We start from the raw sequence: 14,605 nt of genomic DNA, 5'->3' as shown, positions 1-14,605 counted from the left end.
AATCTCAGATCCTTCAAGTAACACTGTGAAAGAGTAAGATTTAAGTGAAAATGAAGGGTCTGATGTGGTTTGTAGACTCTTGGGAATAAAAAGGACCTAAAGAAGTAAATTATATATGCCCTTGGCCTTACAGTGGATGCTCCTCCCTGTTGATACAGTGTCTACTTTCACATTAGTGCAGCACTAAAAAGACTGTAGATGCTTTTGGAGACAAATTATAGTCAGAAAAAAACTAAAATCTTGGTCAAGATTTATTTAAAATGCTAAACCAAAATTATCCTACCACATGGGGACTGAGTTCATCAAACTGTCACCAGACCCAGAGGACTGAATTTTGACTTTCATGTGAACAGAAACAAAAGGCTGATTTGTGGAAGGACAAGGAAATAAACATTTGTGCAGTCCTTAAAGACATTTCACAGAGTTGATACAGCTACAAAAGATATTCCACAGAGTTGACACAGCTACAAAAACAGAACACTGCAACTTCTGCAGCTTCACAGGCTCCGACATACACCATATGTTGGCAGGGCGTGACACAGGTATCTTTCAAATAACTTTGCATTAAGCTTTTTCTATAAGAAAACCTTTGTTTTATTAGTAGTAATTTTTAAAAGGGTAATTTCTTTGAGTCATTTCCTTGCTCTGTATGTACTCAGCACTAAAACCACCCCAGTCCCTCACGTCACCTGCGATGCCATGGTGCTGCAGAGCAGGAGGCAGCCCAGGCTGGGCGAGCACAGACCCCCCTGGGCTCAGAACAACTGCCTGGCAGCGCCCTGCCTTTCACCACAGGCCTGTCCTCTTTCCTCTCCAGCACCTGTGACAGAGTCAAAAGCTGCTCAACAGCAAGATCAGGTTATTTTCTTGCAGAGCTCTCAGGATAAGCACAAGCAATAAGTCCTCTCCAGAATAAATTCTTGAGAAGCAACGTGCAAAATCAAAGCATCTTCTCTACAAGCAAGAGATGTAAGTGCATAAACAAAAGACTGCTATATGAAATCCATCTATTTAAAATACTGTTTATTTGTGATTTAACATTAATTAGCATTACATCTATGAGCAATTTCAGATAACATTTATATATTTTCCACAGGACACAAGAGTTGGCTGGCTCATTCTTTATGCCAAAGCAAGTAAATAGAGGCATTAGCAAAAGGTGCAAATAGTTCACGGTTGCATTTTAAAAAATATTTATGCACATTGCATTCATTTAGATATATTTTTAAAAAAGTTATGAAAAGCGTAGTTCACAGGTTACTGTTTCTACATATGTTGTAATACAACACAAATAATGTAGAACATAAAAAAACAAAGTAAGCAACTGAAAGTTTCCACTATGATTAAAAACACTGATTCCAGTATTTAGTGACAGCTAGAAAATTGTTTCCAGGATCCATTCCAACATTGCATTATCACACTTACACGGTCAAAGCTAACCAGCCCCCAAACATGCTATAATCAACATTTTTGCATGCCAAACCACTCTCCAGCCATATTTAACAATTATATATTGTATAATATTTCAACCGGTAATTTGGGAATCACATGGATCTTAAAAGATGTACTTCCTATTGCGATGACTGATTTACAGACATTTGACACAGCGAAGAAACCCCTATGTTAATTTCTATGTTTAGTTTGTATTTACAATACAGTAAAAGTACTAAAATGACAACACAAGTAAAAATGAGTAAGTGGCAGTACCACCCTTACCCATGGCACTAGGCTCTGATTTGCTCTGGGTTCATCCAAAGGACAACACAGATTCACAAGACCCTTTTACAATTTGAATGAAACTGAAGAGAAAACCCAAAGTGTTGCACTCTGCATGAATCCATACAAATTATTTAAAACATCTAATATGGAAATGTCACTCTGCTGATTTAATAAAAATATCCCGCAATCCGTATCATATATTTAAAAAAAATAATCACCGAACTTTTACTTTCTTTGTCTCCTCCTATTTCCCTACTATTTCACTTTCCCTTTTAACATTTTTGTTTCCTTCATTTGGTTATGTTAAGAGATTAATTTTCTTCATTCATTAGCAATACCATGAGAGAAAAAAAGAACAACCCACAAATAATTTTTAAACATGAATCCAGTTCAATTTTATATGCTTTTATCCTTTGATTTTGAAGTCCCTGGATTCCTGAATTATATTTAAGTATACTCTAAACCAAGCATTCTTAAATACACTCTAACTATTAAATGCTTGGTTCACATGCTTATAATACCTTTATACTGAATGGTATACAAACATTTGAACATATAAAATCTTCTTTTTGTTTTGTCAGTTAAACTAAATTATCAATGTTAAGTGTATAAAATCCCCCTTCTTGAAAAATAAGGGTTTCCCCTGCCCCAACTGATAGAATAAAAAAGAAGTCTTCAAAAATTATATTTCACTAAAATGAAATATTTGGCAAAAAAGTTATTGAATAATGGAATTCTTTAGACATTTTGTATAATTCCAAATAAACTTTCTCTTACACAGTTTTTCCCCTAGTATTATGTGCCAGTGTATATTATTTCTATATGAGCTAATCTTAAAAAAGATGTAAAGGTGTGCTGTTAATATGTACCCACTCAAATAGGGGTACAGAAACATAAAATATATGGTCAAAAACCACAATACAAAAATGTATGATCTGGTTTCCAAATAAGACAGCAGTTTTAAAAAGTCATATGATCACTCAACAGTAACTTTAATAAAGACTTTAACTGTACTGAAAATTTTCAGGTCTGCAAAATACTCCGAGCAGAACTTGCTGCTGCATACTGTGATGGTCTTTGACCTTGCTATGATGGTAATTGAGCACCTGCCAGTGTAGTTCTACATGAAACTAATCAATGTTTCCAACCCTCATAGCAATTTTGGACACAGCTAAGTGAGAGATGAATTAATTTGCAATTAACATGAAAGGTTTTTTTGTTTGTCTCTTTGTTTGGTTTCTTTAAAGCAAAACCTCTTCCAGTTTCTACTTGTTTAGGTTAAAAGTCCAGTTACTGCACACCCCTAACACTACGCTGTTAATGGTCAACTTAAAGGTTTAAAATGTGCAATGTCTCCTCACAACAGAACTGCACTTACGCTTCCACCTTCTCCTTCTTTTTACTCTTTTTCAGGAAGGATGGGGTGCGGAATTTCTTCTTTTTCTTTGAAGGGGATTTGGAAGGTGACCCCTCAGGGGACAGAGCCTCTTCTATCTTTTCAGAGCCTTTAATGGTAATCTCTACGCTGTCCACAGTACTCAACTGACTGACCCTCCTGCTGAGATCTTCTTCCACGTCGTGTGCATCTTCCTTCCCGTTCACCACCACAACTGGCATCTCCACGGATATTAGGTTGGCATTCTGGGTGTAGAAATCCTCATGATTTTCTGAAAGAGCAAACAATTTTGCAATTATTTATGTACACTTTCATGCAAAAAAAACCCAGTATTGAGACAAAGCCTGCGAGTCTGGACTGTGATCCAAAAAATGAAATCGGAATTTTGCTTAGATGTGGTTTTTTCCCCGTTTATCCACAGTCTTAGTTGCTGTAAGCAGACAACACAGTCAAAATGTCATTAAGGGAAAATGGGCTGAAAAATTTAACCTTATCTTTGCCAGGTGCATACCCAGCTCAAACTGTACAGAGTATGTGCAAATATAGTCTACACAGCATACACAGCCTCAAGCACAGTCAGAATTACATTTTACTGCAGGAGACTGATTTATGAAAACACTGCCATTGCATACAGAAGGCACTGGAGAACTTGCATTTTAAAATGCCTACTTAGACTTCTGGAAAAGTCTTAGGCAAAAGAACTATTCTTAACATTTTCAGTAAAATCAAATTTAATATCTATTTGCTCCACCTGGTTAATATCTAAGTTTCAGCATGCCCTGAATTGTCTTCCGTTTGTGAGAATGTTGTATTAGAAAAAACGGGGGAAAAATAGTTTTCTGGACAGAGTACCACCCAAACTTTGCAAAAGAGGGCTCCTTTTGACTCAGTTGACTTCATGCAAGTGTAAAAGTGCAGCAGAAGAGTCGAGGACTTGGGTTATTGGAGCCCTTGGCATCAAACAGAAATTGCATGGAATACCTTCTAATCTTTCTGGGACATTTTGCGGGGATTGAGTTTGTGACTGAATTTGTGACACAGATGAACCGTCATCTGAGAATAATTCCTGTTCAGCATCTGCAGGACAAGATGTGAGTTAGTAGCCAAGCAAAAGTGAAAATCAAGCAAGAGTGTCAGTGTTGATGCTACAAGATTTACATGTCTGCTACAGCTTTGTGTTGCTCATGCTGACAACAGCACAAAGTTACAATACACAGTTGAAACTCTAAAGAATTATGGATTTGCTTTATCTGATAAAATTTGTATATATTAGTTCTTTATTGGAAAGCATTAAAAAGGTGGCAGGACTGCATTCCAAGTAGCATGTTCCATGGTTTTATCTTGCCACTGCTGGTACAGTAAGCAATTACACCATATCCTGAGTGTGACATATAGCAAAGTTGTTTTATTACACAGTATTAGTGAAGAAGAATTCACAGTAAGTGTTATTGTTAAAAATTGGAAACAACCCCAAATTAGTAATTCTCTATGGAATATAGTATGGGATGAAGATATGAAAAGTGAAAGTAGATGAGACTTGCACACTGAGAGAACAGAAGTAAAATTAGAGAAGCCAGGGCCAAACATCTCAGTAAACTTTTCCTCAGTTGGGCACAGACTTGAGATACTTGATCTAACTTTAGTATCAGCTCTGAGGAGAAGTTGGCTTAAGATGACCTTTGTGGATTCTTCCACCTTAAGTTATTCTATGATTCTGACATAAAAATTCATTATGATTAATTGTATTTTTGTCAAACCCATTTCTCTGCAAACCTTTAATTGCTTTATTTTCAGCACTAACTAAAATAAAAGAACGAACCACATTTAACAAAAGAATTCTACCACCTCAAGGAATGATTAGTTCTAAGCTAGTTGCCAGCAGTATATCCTAATAACTAACATGTACACATTTTCTACAGTAGATATTTTCAAGCCAATTATTAAAATGTAAACCCCAGCAATTGAAACCACACTGCTGACCTTCCAACCCCTGCTGCTTGCGCTCAATGGTTTTCTTGTACTCTTCCAGTTCCTTTTCGGTGAGGTGGCTGAACGGGTTGGGTGGTGCCGGGGGCGCGTGCTCATCATCAAACTGCATTGGCTGGGAAGGAGAGAGCCAAAAGATTTAACAGTTAAAAAAGATGAAGCAACAAGCAAAACGTTCAGGTCTTTTTTTTATTTTTGGCCCAAGTTTGATGACAAAGTTTTGGCAGGGAATACAAAATTAAAACACAGATGTACTAACTGTTGGATAGCTGGAAACTCTTAGAATTCCAATTCACCACAGTATGTTGGATAACCCTGTTAGGGATATCTATAGTGTTTGGAAGCATATTCCATTCATGAAAAGATTAATATGGGCAGCTAAGAAACTGGAAACCCTCTCCCCCAATAAGAAGCCTGTTTCTAATGAAAGCTGCCTTCCACATTGTCACATCCCACCTTTTTAACTCAGCTACTTCTTGGACTCAATTGTTATCTTTAGCATCACTTCCACAGACTAATGAAGGCTATTTTTGGCCCCATGAATTCCAAAGTTCTTCCTCTCTCACTTAAATGTGCTTAGACAAGGATCCTACTTCATTAACATTAATGGCTGCAAACCTAACATGCACATCTCAATTTGAAACTAACTTTTAAAACCTTTAAAATGAAACATGAATAAGGTGGATCACACCTCTAACACTGGCATTAAAATAATCAGTTCTAACAAAACATTCAGAACGAAAATGGCCCAATTTGACAGGCAGCCAAATTACCTGAACAGCTGTAAATTAGTTAATTATGTTGTACTCACTGAACTTGGCTTTTTATCCACAACAATCCCTGCGAGCAGCTGAGACTGGGGTCCTGCTGTCTTTAGGTCATATCGGTTTTGCTCCCTTATCTATAGAGAGAAAATAAACCAGGTTAGAAAAAGATATTTCTCTTTAACAAACCCTATGCCCATCAGCTTTGCAAAACACAGGGAGCAGTGAATGGCTGGAGAATCAAGCTGTGTGCTGCTGCACCTAAAGATTAGGAACTCTTCTACCATCTCTGAATACACAGCATATGTTGTTTGGCTCTTCCAGTACTCACAAATATTTACCCCATTCCCAGTTCTTGCACTTCATGTAAGTCAACATTTAGAAATAAGCTCCCAGGAATAGCCCCTGAACTGTCCTCTCCCCCTCATAAAGGATGCATGTTCAGCTATTGGAGGAAACTCTGTGGTCACACAGGTTGGTAAAGTTTTTCCTTCTGTGAATAGTTTATTGTTTTCCCTAAACTAACAGCCCTAGCTTCTAATTGTCAGAGCTTAAGAGATTGACAGATAAGATATAAATACCAACATAGATCATATAGAAAAAATCCTACAGCAGAGAATTAGGAATAAACTCTCTGTGAGCCAGTGACATGCATGACTTTAAAAATCATTGCCTGGGACATGTATTATTAATCTCTGGATGATTAGAGGGTGCCTTTCCAGTTCTGAGGAAGGGAGTTGCTCCTTCTAACTCTACTTCAGTCCCCAAGGACACTGATATAGTGCTTTCCAAGAAAGAAAAAAAATGTGCAATCCAATGAAAAGTGTCCTGAGTATCTGTTAATATAGTTATGCTGAGGGTGGAGTATTTGGTCAGTCTGATAATCAGTGCCTTTTATGCTGGAAGGGAAAAGCAGAGAGATATTTCTGTTTACAGAGAGATCCAACAATAATCTCTGATTTTCGTTTTTTTTACTGCCATTAGAAATTCCAACTTAACAAGCACTAGGCAAATTAAAACTGAACAGAACAAGATTAGAGTCTGAGATTGAATCTTGTTGCAGATGATGCATAGCAATTCTGTTGGTGTTGACACCTAATTATCTACTAAATAAAATGCTAAATAACAGGGACTACCATTCCCAATCTATAATTTCCAGAGTTAACACTCATCCTTCATCAGACTATTGCATTCAAAATTTAAATATATAAATATTGCATACATATCTGCAGATTTTATATATATATCACACATTTTAAATACATGTTTTTGGTGCCAAAAATCACATATAGTGTAAGAACCTTCTTAATAATATCAAAGCATTTGAAAATGTTAATTTACTTCTCTGCTGAATCGTTACTTGAACACATAATTTTGTTTGGAAATGTTACAATTTTCAGTTCATTTTACCTTATTTCTCTTTTCCAACACTTCACTTGGGTTTGTATTTAGAGGAACAAATTGGTTTGGATCTTCAATTTTGATTGGCGTTCCTCCACTAGTCTTGGAGGAGTCATCAGCTTTCATCCACTTAAAGAGGGGAAAAAAAAGATAGAAGCTAAAATACCCAGTATGATGGAAAGGAACAATTCTCTGTGTTCTTAATTTTAAAGACGAGATATTAAGAAAGAACTTTCTGACTTTATTTTCAATTCCACATGACTCCTAAAAAAAATAATCCCAATTCCTTTACAGGTTTGTGTGTTTGCCCAAGAGGATTTTAAGTTGCCTTGAACATGACTACTTTTTTGGAAATACTGACAAACATTCCTGAAAAATGAAGTGTCAGCTGTGTACTAATGATGCCGAATTTAGAAAGGATCACACTTTCTAGTAACTGGCACGTAGATCCAGAGCCCTTGTTCATGCAACCAACTTCCACCTCTGCTGACCACACACTGATTGCAGTTTTTTTCCCTTCTCAAGCAGGGTTCTGATGGTGTTTTTCCCAAACTCAAGTTTATAAACCTGCCAGCCTGCCAGCAGGAGGAGCTGATGCTTTTATAGTTGTACTGGGAGTAGCTGAAGAGCAATAACATGCTCTATAGTCCCACGAGGGCCACCTCTCTGCAGGCAGGAAACTAAGTGTGAGCATCTTGCTGAGCTGCAGGAGGGGGAAAACCTTCATCATCATTAAAAGCCTGTAGCACGAACAGACCTTTTGAAAGCTGTTTTCAGTAGGCTCACAAATAGAAAGGGGACAGCAAGAGATGAATTAGAGCTTGTGTCTCCTTCGTGAAAGAAGAACAACCCACGGCTGACTTAAAGCCTTACTATATTTGGTGGATAACTAATAGCACAAGAAGAAGTGGTAGAAAAACTGTTTTCTATTTCAGGAATAAAAAGAGATGGTTAGAACTGCGAAATCATTGTTAAATTTTATCATAAAGTGCTACTCTTACAGTCAAGCCCTGTCTCCTCAAAGGGAGGAGACCCTTAGTACCAATGTCATTAAGGCTCTGAAAAGCCTGTTTTAATTTGCTCAATAAACTTATTTGCTAATCCTATTCAAGATTTCCTCATATAAACTGTGCATAACTTACTTTCAAGTAGGGCAAAACCAAGGTGACTGTCCAACATATCAACCTACCGTGATCTTAGTCCTGGGACTGGTTTCCCCGTTCCAGGACTCCTCAGGCACATTAACTTTCAAGTATGTGTTTGGAGAGTTCAGCCATCTTGTCTTCTCTCTCTGTTGCCTCTGTGCAAGGAATTTCAGGGGGGAAAGTGGGACTGTATCATCTTCAAAGGAAAAGGCAGTCACAGTGGCTGGGATCTCAACATCACTCTTATGTCTGGGCTTTTCCCTGACTAATGGTTGCCTATAGGCATAGCCAGTTCTGTATCCCTGTGGAGGAGGAAAGGAAGAAAATAATGTTTAAAAAATTAAAATTATGATTTTTTACTATTAAGTTGCTATATGTTGACAAAAATTGAAGCTCAAAGCATTATAAATTCTTTTTAAGACAGAATACTGCTGTCAGAAACAGTATGACTAAAGAATTATTTGCTTTACAAAAGTTAATCGTACACTCAAAACCTTACAGGACTACATAGATACCACCAGCAATGTGCTCTCACCAGGTTGTCCAGCATCCTCATGAGTGCTTCAAATTCTTGCTCCCCAACTTTCCATTTTTGTTGTGAAGCCATATTAACTCCACCTCCTCCCATTGCTGCCACGGCGTGTGTGGAAGGCTTGAACTTCTGCAGATCCAGCAGTAGGAGATTGTCTATCCCACCTGCTCCAGCTAGTGCATGTACCTAGAGACATCAAGGAGTGTATTTCATTTGTGAAAAAGCTTTTGTATGCTCTGCTTTTCTGAATTTGCAGCAGGAGGTTGCTTAAATACATGGTGTGGTTACTTCTCAAGCTAGTTTTCTACTGTCCAAAAAATGCATTAAAATACATAGCAAGTGACTGCTACAGAAAGCATTATGTAATCTGCAATTAATTGCACTTCAAAAGGAGTAGATTGAAACACTTGCTTTCAGAGTACCTTAAAAACATCCTTCTGCATCACAAGATTAAAAACCTTTCATTTTTCTCGTTCTTTCAAAATGAAAGAGTGTCTGAACTCAAAGTGAATGGTAGGGCAAGGAAAGAAAGGAATGGGAGCCTGCCATTTGCACATCCAAATGCCTCTTTGGGAGGACAGGATCACTGGGGAACAAGAACAAAGTGTTGAAGTTTCTGGGAACGGGCTTAAAACTTATGAAAGGTGAGAACATTTTCAGTGGTCTCTCTTCACATGTTATAGGTAACATCTGGATACCTAACCAGGTGGCTAAAGTTAGACGGAATGGAAATACTGAATTTGTGATTCAAGTTATTTTTAAATATGCCACCCACTACCATTGCTCTAAAGACCTTCTTTTAATTTGGTTTCACAAATCTGAGATCACAGAGAGAAGCTTTTCTTGTCACAACATTCAGCTTCAGTAAAGGAGCTGGCTCTCAAGAGATCTTAAGTCACACTTTCCCATGCAGTGAGTACCAGCACATCTATCATCTGACAGATTCTCTGCATGAGGCTCACTCTGCACAGCATGGAACAAAACCTCCTGTACCCTTTGGAGTGCAACACCACTGAGACTGTGTCAGTGTTCCTAGAGTGAGTATTTGTGCCATTCCCTCAGTGATTCCCTGATCACTCCAGATTCTCTTTGACCAGGTATACAGGATTACTGGATTCCACAACTCCAAAACTGTGTGATCTAAGAGGTCTTCCCATCTGGGATACAATCTGTAACTCTGCAGCACAAGTGTTTGAAATGAAACACAGATAAATTCTCTCTCACCTGCGTTTCACAGGCCAGTTGCACATTGAAAATATAGTGGAATGCTTCTTCCAGCGTCTCTCCTAGTGTTACCACACCATGGTTTCTCAAAACTAATACCTAGTAAATGAAGACACTAATGTTAAATGGTAGAAACTGGAGCAGGACATGAAAATTGTTTATGAAGACCATAAGTGAGGTTGAATACCTTGCAACTGGGTCCAAGAACTTTTTGAAGCTGAATTCTCTCTTCCTGTTCATCAAGAGATCCCTGGTAGTTGTAATAAGCAACATCTCCCAGAATCAGAGCCTCTTGTGATATGGGAAGGATGCCACACTTCATAGAAGAAACCTGTTTCATTAAAATGAAATGCTGGTAACTAGGGAAAAATGGAAGTCTTAAAACTCACATCTCAACCACCCAAGCCCTAGCAGGGTGTACTTTGTTAGAAGAGAGACAAACTCCATAGGGAGAGCTTAGAAACAACCCCTCCACCAGTCTAATTTGCAATAGGGTGACAGAGGTGCTGCTACCCAGTCTAGGGACATATTTATTGGAGGAAACTTTTGTGAATTTTATTCATGTTTAATCCTCAGCTTACTTAATGGTTTATCCTTCTTGCTCACATTTATTACTTCAAAAAGCTAGTATAAAAGAAATTATTCATTCTTTTCTATTTTGTCTGTAGCCAAGGAATGTATACATATACATATATATATATATATATATATATATATGAATTTCTAGATAAAATAATAAGAATTTAGTTATTTCAAACCTATTCTTTCAGGCTTCCTTACCTTTTTATCATTATTATCCAAACCATTTAAAGTTTGTGTTAACTATAACATTTAAATATTGAGGTAAATCCAAACTAAGTGTAACAACTAATCAACCACTAAAAAATGGAGCTGCATAATGCAAATGAAGATTATTTATACAGCATATTATATTATCTAGGATGCTATAAATGAAGCCTGCATAAACTATTTGCTTTACCTTTTTAATATTTGCTTTACAACCTCCTCAGCCTTGGTAAAATAATCTCTGAGCATCAGTTTATTCTGATGCCATTCCACTGTGGTGGCCCAGCCCTCTCTCACACTTTCATTTAGCAGTTCAGAGTTGATAATAAACCAAAAATTAAACTGCTGTGAGGAGAAATACGCCCTAAGTTCATAAGGTAAAGCTGTTTTCTTTCAGTCTGTGCCAGAGGAAGACTTACAGCAGCGGTGGCAGGGGTGTGGATGTGGATGACACATCTGACGTCGGGGCGGGTGGAGTAGATGGCCACGTGTGGACTGAAGCCCACACTGTCAATACTGAGAGCTGTGCTTCCCTGGTCCACTACATCTCCTAGGATGTTCACCTTAACCTGAAAAAGGCAAACAGAGAAATGGCATTCAGAAAGGTTGTGACGACTTCAGTTATCTAGAAAATAGCCTTCCTTTCGTATTTAGCACCAAATTTCCACACACACATTCAAGGCCCAGAGCACAAAAAAAGTAGGAGAGCAGCCATGAATGTGTCAATAAACCATCCTGCTTGTACTTGCCAGTCCTTGACAGCTGTTGGAAGTTCAGTCATGGAAGAAGTAAGGATAAGACCCTGATACAACATATATTCTACTTCAGTCAGGCTGACCTTTCCTTATTTCTGACTTTCAAAAATGCATTCCATTAACATTTCCTACACTTTCAATATGAAGATAACTCAGAGCCTGAGAAATTTCCAGTAAGAATATTCAATGCACAAGGAATTTTCAGATTCATTGGAACACTAAAAAAGTAATTCTTGGATCAACAAAAAACTACAGCAGGGTCATGTGTCATGGTACTTTGGTTCTGTGTTTGCTGTGTAATAGTATTAATCTCATTTTGGTACCCCTTTCACCTTGAGACAGTTTCTTTACAGATGTGCACTGACATGAAGAGCGTATGGCAGATTCCATACCAGGAGATGTGTGATTTAGCAGCTACCACAGCCTAAATACCAGCCTGTAACTTCACCCAGCTCATTTGCTGGGCCTGGGGAAGATTATTTGACTTTATCTCCTCACTTCTAAAGGTAAGAGGTGATTCTGATAACACTACTCCTACAGAGTAATTTCACATATGTTGCCACACTCTCAGGTTATAAGAGGCTACACTGAGGTTACTGGTGAGCTTCATCAGACAGGAACACAGAACTTTGCTGCTCCACATGGAAGCTGGAGACAAAGAAACAGAATGTAAAACTAAACCCAACAAGAAATACTGGCAACAAAGGCTGCTACCATCTAAGCAGTTAATCAGCTTTTCATCTGGTGGGTAAATATTAAAAAACCCCAAACAACAGCATAATTACAGAAGTCCATTTAAGCAGCCACAGAAGTATTTTAGAAAACAGGATGAGCCTTATTGGTTATTACAGCAGGTGAATCACATACCAAATTAGAAGCTGAAGCTTCAGAAAAGGACAGCCCTCTTGGAATAATTAGAATGTGGTCATGTTCTTTGCTTACTCTTACCTGCAAAGGAGACAGGAAATGGATTACTGATCTAATTTACATTAATCAGGGGGAAATATAATTTGAATGAATAGGTGAGATTCTAAGTAAGTTTTTTTTTTTTCTAAAATACTTACTGTGATATAGGTATTTGGCAAATGTGCCCACCCAAACAAGTCAGCCAATCTGTATAAACTGGCTAACTTGCAACGAGTGAGTTTTTCTCCCTTAACAAATGAGGAGGTATCTACCCCAGGTAGGTCATTGATGGGAGTAATCATTCCATGGCCTGAAAAAAAGACAAAAATAATGGCCAGTTGGACAATGAAATATATTTCCAGCTATGCCACGATCTTCCAGATGCAATGTATTTAAATGGTTAGCAAAGCAGTACCAGCATTTATGAGACTGAATAAAGGTTTTCCTGAGCTGACTCCTGAATCAATATCCTACAAAGGACTGGAACTGTGCTCTAAGACATTTGTCACTAATGAAGTATTTTTACATGTTACTTTGAGGTTTTTTGTTACAGGAGAAGACATCCCTTGTAGATGGGATGACACCAGCTTCTGACACCAGCAAAACTAATTTAAAAAGATATCTCAGTCTAAGCACTTCAATTCAGCCCTAATGAAGAAACTAGGATTAGTGCAAGAGCTCTCAAACCCTTAGACAGAGGTGACCCTTATCACCTCTTAACAGAGAAATCAACTTCTGTCTTTGACTTGTGACTACACGAACACACCCCACCTCTCATGAATGCATGACAGCCTTTTGACAGCCCACAACCTTTGTTTAGAGGGAAAGTTAAGACCAAAAGAGGTAAAAGTCATTTTGGTTTTCAACAAAAGGAGTGTGTACTTTGAGATCTGTCCCCACTGACCCTGGCAAACACAGCAGAGACAACAGTGGGACACAGAGTCTCAGTAACCAACCAGAGACGGGCACACGAGGTTATTTGGGCTCTCTGTTCTCTTCCACTCGTTTTGTTAAATAAACCCTGAAGTACCATTTTGGGACCAAATCTCCAAAGATGATGAATGCTGACAGCTGCCACTGTACTTCAGGCTTGTAATCTCCCATATGATGTCCACCCACAGAACTTAAACTGACTTGAATGTCTCAGTGCTTCATGACTTGGAAAGAACTTGGGTGTTAACTGAGAGATCCCAGCGACATCTTTACAAGTAGAGTGCAGACTAGAAGCTGTTCTTAACTGTGGGAGCTGTTTATCTGATAATTCAGTTTGCCAGGGGATTCTCCCCACCTCAGAGTTCTTGGGTTTTTTTAGTAACAATCTATATGTAAGAGGAGAAAAATAAAGAAACTAAATGGTAATGTATTTCTATTTCACACCTCAGTTCATATTCATGTTAAACTCCTAACAGCAAAAGAACACAACATTTTGTCCCCTACGTCAGTTCAACTTTTATTAACAAATGACAGAAAAACTAAGTTTGAGGATTCCAACCATTTTGGATATCATTATACAAGTCAAAGAATTTGAGAGAATGAAGCCTAAAAAGGCAAGTTAAGGCCACCATCTGCACTACTTCACAGCTGAAGCAAGCTCTGACAGAATTTTTATCCAAGGAAAGAGGAGATCCCAGCATTCCTAAGCCCTGGTAACAATTAAAAAAAAAAATAAAGAGCAGTTTATGTATAATTCACTTACTGAGTGAAGTTGAGGAAAAACCTGTAAAAGTGCTCGCTGTAATGTACTCAGCAATCTGCTGTAATGCAAGCAGTCCAGTGGGGTTATTGCCCTTCTTCATCTGTTCTTGAATAAGGCATTCCAGATCTTCTCTAAAAGCCTGTAGAAACATTTGAGAAACATCAAGGAAACCTGGCCTTGATAATCTTATTTCTATTATAGGTGGGGCTGGTAGTTTTACCTCTTATTAATGTTATATGAAACTTCCCCATAGACTTTGTTTTTAGCTGTTTTAACTTTGTCAGACTTAATCTGA

The 14,605-nt window shown here is 38.0% G+C and overlaps 1 protein-coding gene across 8 annotated transcripts in view; it reads right to left on the bottom strand.

Moving 5' to 3' along the window:
* Nucleotides 1-1,006: 1,006 nt before the first annotated feature.
* The window catches only part of ADD3 (adducin 3), a 92,485-nt gene continuing 78,886 nt past the window's right edge, over nucleotides 1,007-14,605 (bottom strand). For all 8 annotated transcript variants that reach the window (XM_041415374.1, XM_041415371.1, XM_041415373.1 and 5 more), the window contains 12 exons: nucleotides 14,311-14,449; nucleotides 12,773-12,924; nucleotides 12,576-12,656; nucleotides 11,373-11,522; nucleotides 10,355-10,498; nucleotides 10,168-10,266; nucleotides 8,947-9,129; nucleotides 8,456-8,713; nucleotides 7,276-7,395; nucleotides 5,913-6,002; nucleotides 5,096-5,216; nucleotides 1,007-3,386 (listed from right to left, as the gene is read on the bottom strand). In XM_041415374.1, coding sequence (XP_041271308.1) covers nucleotides 3,094-3,386; nucleotides 5,096-5,216; nucleotides 5,913-6,002; nucleotides 7,276-7,395; nucleotides 8,456-8,713; nucleotides 8,947-9,129; nucleotides 10,168-10,266; nucleotides 10,355-10,498; nucleotides 11,373-11,522; nucleotides 12,576-12,656; nucleotides 12,773-12,924; nucleotides 14,311-14,449 — 1,830 coding nt within the window. In that variant the 3' untranslated portion in view covers nucleotides 1,007-3,093. The remainder of the gene's footprint in view (nucleotides 3,387-5,095; nucleotides 5,217-5,912; nucleotides 6,003-7,275; nucleotides 7,396-8,455; nucleotides 8,714-8,946; nucleotides 9,130-10,167; nucleotides 10,267-10,354; nucleotides 10,499-11,372; nucleotides 11,523-12,575; nucleotides 12,657-12,772; nucleotides 12,925-14,310; nucleotides 14,450-14,605) is intronic.

Source organism: Onychostruthus taczanowskii, unplaced genomic scaffold (genome assembly GCF_017590055.1).
Source record: "Onychostruthus taczanowskii isolate IOZ18803 unplaced genomic scaffold, ASM1759005v1 scaffold5, whole genome shotgun sequence".
Classification (NCBI taxonomy): domain Eukaryota; kingdom Metazoa; phylum Chordata; class Aves; order Passeriformes; family Passeridae; genus Onychostruthus; species Onychostruthus taczanowskii.
Note: the sequence above shows the minus strand (reverse complement) of the source record. Positions and strands in the feature narration are given on the sequence as shown.